This window comes from Bubalus kerabau, chromosome 5 (assembly GCF_029407905.1).
Source record: "Bubalus kerabau isolate K-KA32 ecotype Philippines breed swamp buffalo chromosome 5, PCC_UOA_SB_1v2, whole genome shotgun sequence".
NCBI lineage: Eukaryota > Metazoa > Chordata > Mammalia > Artiodactyla > Bovidae > Bubalus > Bubalus kerabau.
Window position 1 is genome coordinate 109,001,111 of NC_073628.1, and position 5,294 is coordinate 109,006,404.

The 5,294-nt window shown below is 43.4% G+C and overlaps 1 protein-coding gene across 1 annotated transcript; it reads left to right on the forward strand.

The window, feature by feature from the left end:
* The first annotated feature begins 771 nt into the window (after positions 1-771).
* Positions 772-5,018, forward strand: LOC129653211 (PRAME family member 8-like). Its single transcript, XM_055582659.1, has 4 exons — positions 772-978; positions 1,747-2,057; positions 2,413-2,985; positions 4,003-5,018. Exons 1-4 carry the CDS (start codon positions 787-789, stop codon positions 4,553-4,555), a joined length of 1,629 nt encoding a protein of 542 aa, XP_055438634.1. The 5' UTR covers positions 772-786; the 3' UTR covers positions 4,556-5,018.
* Positions 5,019-5,294: the final 276 nt, after the last annotated feature.

Below are 5,294 nucleotides of genomic sequence, written 5' to 3' on the forward strand. Positions count from 1 at the left end.
AATGTACTCCTTCATAGAACTATCACATCTCCCTATGCTCACATTTTCAGATTTAGTCTTTGCAAGTCAGTTTGCTGTCCTGATCTCAACATTCTAGGAGGAAAACCCTCAAAGAAGACTGTCTCCTCAGCCACACCTGTTTATTTTCTAAATATCAACCAAAGAAAAGTCTTTAATGTCTGTCTTCCTCAGATAAAAAATAAAAAACATCCATGAGGCTGTTTGAGTCATTCACAGGGTTCTTTTAGGAATGGCCACTACCACACTGCCCAGCAAGCACCCTCAGTTCTCACTAGGATTTTGACCAGATATCCTTTAGAAAAGTCAGGACTTAAGCCTGAATGGCCAACTGCACTGCCAATTGCACATTCCTTGCTCTCTGATTACACTCACAATCTGCTGTTTCCCATATAATCCCTAAGAATAACTTGGAAGCAAAAGGAGTTAATTTTGTTTCCTTTGGAAATGACAGCCCTACCTTTATGAAGCTGCTTAATTTTGATATTTAATCAATTTATTTGGCCAAAGATCTCCCAACAATGATGTATTCAGGACACTTCTTTTGGTTTTGTTTTTCGTATGATGTCAGGAACTCATAACCTTTCTCCTACTCAGAAACACAACTGTCCATTTTAGCAAAACTCAATTCAATTGTATGGTGTGAATCAAGAAATAAGTCCTGGATTCCTCGCCCCCCAACAAACCCCATTCTTTCTCTTTCAAGAATGGAGTCTGACTCAATCAATTCACCAGGAGATTGACAGTAACCCAATCAGGATTAACCCGATGGACACTCTGGAATCTAATCAGATAGTGCCTTGTGATTGGAAGTTCACAGTTAGAAGAAGGGCAGACGTGGTTAAAAAGTTCTATAAAAGCCTAAAGCAACAAAGAAGAGACACAGAAGCTTTTCACTCTAAAGTCAATGCTTGTGTTCTCCACCAGGTTTGGTCTGAGAAGCCTGCAACATCAGATCTGGTAAGTTACCAACTTCAGGAAAGATATTCTGCCAATGCCAGCATGTATGAAAGATAGAATGTAGCCTGACATGACAAGAAGAATTTTCCTCTTTCTTTTCTTTTGGTTAAACAAATCTTAGGCTTTCTTTTTGGCTCAAAGTGTAGCTTTGCCTTCATCCTAAACATTCTGATTTTGGCTTTGGTTTATATCATTTAAATGTCTTATCAAGCAGTTTTTCTGGATAATAAAAGACATCTGTTTGAAATGCTATTTCTTGACATTTAAAGTTTTAATCTATGCACAAATGGCATTTCTTTTAAGGTATCTCCATAATTCTTCCCATCAAAGTTAACTTTGGGAACTGAGGATGGAAGCTCAAGTTCCACATGAACTTCTAACCCCATAATTTGGGCCCTATGTGATACTTTACATGTTTTCTCTTTTGAAAAGGGGAGTCAGCTTGTTCAATCTCCTGAAACAAATGCGCAACAAGCAAACACATTAAGTAAAGCAGTGGAAGGAAATGAATGAGCTACTGGTTGCCTTTCTTCATTCTTTATACTGGAGAGATTCTTGCTCAAGTGCCAGAAGGGGCAGACCTATGGCTTAATGCCTACCAAATCCAGACTGGAAGCCAGACAAACTGAGTTCCTTCCATTCTGGTTCATCATTCCCAAGACAATGACTTTGGCTCTGATTCGATTTTCCTGAAGGATGGGGAGAGAGACCACCCTAATGGGTATGATTGACCTGAGAAGAATGCTTTGTTCCCTTGCATTTTCACAGGATTCCATTCAGAGAAGAGTCATGATGAGCGCTTATGACCCACACAGACTTGTGAATTTGGCAGCAATGAGCCTAGTGAAAGATGAGGCCTTGGCCATCTCCTCTTTGGAGTATCTGCCCATGGAGCTCTACCCACCACTATTCATGGCTGCCTTCTCTGGAAGACACAGTGAGACCCTGAAGGCCATGGTGCAAGCCTGGCCCTTTGCCCGCCTGCCTCTAGGAGGCCTGATGCAGAAGCCTCACCAAGGAACCATACAAGCAGTGCTGGATGGTCTTGATGTCCTGTTGGCCCAGAAAGTTCACCCCAGGTGAGTCCAAACCAGGTAGCTTGGTAGGATCTTGGGTGTCCTGGAAGAAACTGCTGGTGTCAGGGAGAGTGAATGACCACGGGGTGGACCAGAGACTTCTGAAAATGCTCAGAAGCTTTGAGCATTGCTGAGATCACATTGGGAAATACCTTGCAAAAGTATAATGAGAAGGATGGAAGGTGAAAAGGAGCTGGAGGAAAGTGAGCAAGAGAGGAAAGAGAAAAGACAGAAGGTATATCAGGAATGTGATGTAAAAGCACAGATGGGAAGTTAGAATGTTGCCTAAGTTCTGAAGCTGTAGTTTCATTCAGTGAGTATTTTAAAGAATCCTACCTGATCTTCTGTTTCCCCACAGGAGATGCAAACTGCGGGTGCTGGACTTGAGAAATACTGGCCAGGACTTCTGGAACATGTGGTCTGGAGACATGGACCATGTGCCCTCAAGCTCACTGATGGCACCAGTGGCTGAGGACATGTCAAGGACAAAGCACCCATTGACTCCCTTGGTGGTATACATAGAACTTTGTCTCAAGACAAAGACCTCGATCAAATTCCTCACCTACCTCCTCAGGTGGGTGGAGCAACGGAAAGGCTCCATGCACCTGTGCTGTAAGAAGATAAAAATTATTTCAAGGTCCAAAGAAAACATTAAGAAAATTCTCAGTATGGTGAAGCTGAACTGTGTACAAGAGGTAGAATTGAGTCTCACCCAGAAGCTGTCCACCCTGGCCAAGTTTGCTTCTCTCCTGGGCAAGATGAGAAATGTTCAGAGACTCCTTCTCTCCCCGATTCATGGGTCTGTTGCTGAGGAACAGGACCATCAGGCTCTTCTTCAATTTACCTCTCAGATCCTCAGGCTGCAGTACCTCCAGGATCTCCGTATGGAAGGTCCATCTTTCCTCGAAGGCCGCCTGAACCAGATGCTCAGGTGAGGGGACCAGCAATGGTTGAGTAACAGTGAACACAATAGTAAAGTATCAAGTGCATTGTCTCATTTGCTGCTCTACTGTGACCTGTGGTAACACATATGCAGAGCAATCAAGGTGTGAGAAAACCAGTATAGAAAGGTTAGCAAAGGGACATCTGGAAAGGGACATCAGGTTAGGAATCTACAAATAGGGGGGCATAAATGTAGTGCAGACATGTATGTGATTTCTTCTTTGGGAAGAGATATCTCTGTTCGGATGACTTAGGCAAACAGGTTGGTGAAGGTGGCATTGACAAGGAAAAACCACATCAGACCTTAGCATTTCTAAACAGAAACTCTGCAGTCACTAATCTGTGACCACAATGAGCCTGTCTTAAAGTCCCAGCCCTTAAAGGTGGTCTTGTGTTGCACATAAGGTAATATTCTGGAAGTGCATGATTCTAAGGTTAATGGTAATGAAGCAGAAGCAAAAGGAGAGTGAACAATGATAGAAGGTTTGTAGATGATGCCTGGTTGGAAGTTGCTGAAGCCCTAGGGCAATGTATGGGGTCTTATTGTTTCTACACATCTTCTAAGTGCTTGGCCTGGCCAGAGATATAGGCATCTGGAGCCCAAGCATCGACTGAAGGGATCTGAATTAAAAGCATATTTATCTCATCTCCTGATACTAAAATTCAGTGGTGTCCACACTTGATGGTGACTATCTCAGGCTCTCCTTTGAGCATTTCTAGTGCATTCTGTTATATTCATTCATGCTCCTAAGGAAGTGGAATGTGTTGTACTCTGCTTGACATATGAGGAAAAGGAATTTTCAAGATTCTTTGAGCTTGATCCAGTCACAAAATGAAAGTGGCAGGACTTAGGTAAAATGAGACTGGACATTCTGGGTATTGAGTTTTATCAGATGGTAATAACAAACTTGGCTTCAGGCCAATCATTTATCTCTCAAGTGGAGATCACTTATCGCTCTGGTTTTCCAGATCTAATTACTTGTTTTTCTTTTTTTTTCCCCTCCAGATGCCTGAAGACCTCCTTGTACAACATCTCAATAACCAACTGCCTGCTTACAGAATCAGACTTGGCTCATCTGTCCCAGTGTTGGAACATCTGCCAGCTAAAGGGCCTGAATCTGAATGGTGTTACCTTGACCAACTTTCATCCTGAGCTCCTCCAAGTTCTGCTGGAGAAAGTTGCAAGCACTCTTGAAGAGCTGGACTTAAACCTGTGTGGGATCATGGACTCCCACCTCATGGCCATCCTTCCTGTCCTGAGCAGCTGCTCCCAGCTCAGGGTCCTCAGCTTGTGTGGAAACCTCATCTCCATGACTGTCCTGGAGAGTCTCCTGCGTCATACTGATAGGTTATCTGCTTTAAGTCTAGAGCTTTATCCTGCCCCTCGGGAGAGTTACAGCTCTCTGGGTATTCTTCACCAGGAGAGACTTGCCCAGCTAAAAGCTGAGCTTTGGGAGATCCTTACAGACTTAGGACGTCCCAGGAAGATTTGGGTTAGCCCCAGCCCCTGTCCTCACTGTGGTGATGACATGTGTGATCACCTGAGTCCCAGTGCATAATACTGTAATACCCTGCTTGCTGCTGCTGCTGCCAAGTCGCTTCAGTCGTGTCTGACTCTGTGCGACCCCATAGACAGCAGCCCACCTGGCTCCTCTGTCCCTGGGATTCTCCAGGAAAGAATACCTGAAGTGTGTGGCCATATATTTCCTTCTCCAAATACCCTACCTAGGTGGTTCCTTCTATCGAAAACTTTCTTCTGGATACTTGGAAACTGAAATCCAGGGCATAGGTCCATTATGAAGGGAAAATGCACCCCTGGTTTCTGATATCTGCTCAGTGTGATTGAAAGAAGCAAATGTAATCCAGCAGGGGTGCAGGATTCTAGAAGGATGTGTTGATTTGGGTAGTTGCTGGGGACTTTTAGAGATATATTTATAAAGTCAAATATGAACTTGAATTTCTGGATGATTCAGTTTGAGTTATTTCTGTATGCACAGTTGTACAAGTGATCAGAAATAAAGAGACCTTCATTGTAAATGAAAAATGTTGTCCGTGATATCATCATGCTTTCTGTGTTTACATCTCTGGAATCTCCAGTTTCTGATGCCAGTGAAAAGCACTCCATAGACTATGAGCTGAAAGTCCATCATTCCCTTATATTTTTTTCCTTTTGATTTCCTTACTTTCTTCTGTTGGTTAATACAAGCAACAAAGGAAACATACTCAGTGTCCTCAACAACACATCCCAGTTGGGAACAAGATGGCAGAGGAGTAGGTCGATGTACATCTCTCTGCAGG

Excerpts from the sequence above, each read along its gene's own strand:
- LOC129653211 (XM_055582659.1), top strand. The coding sequence starts at position 787 with ATGGACACTCTGGAATCTAATCAGATAGTGCCTTGTGATTGGAAGTTC. Across the intron at positions 2,058-2,412 it reads GCCCAGAAAGTTCACCCCAG|GAGATGCAAACTGCGGGTGC; the intron begins GTGAGTCCAAAC and ends GTTTCCCCACAG. Across the intron at positions 2,986-4,002 it reads CGCCTGAACCAGATGCTCAG|ATGCCTGAAGACCTCCTTGT; the intron begins GTGAGGGGACCA and ends TTTCCCCTCCAG.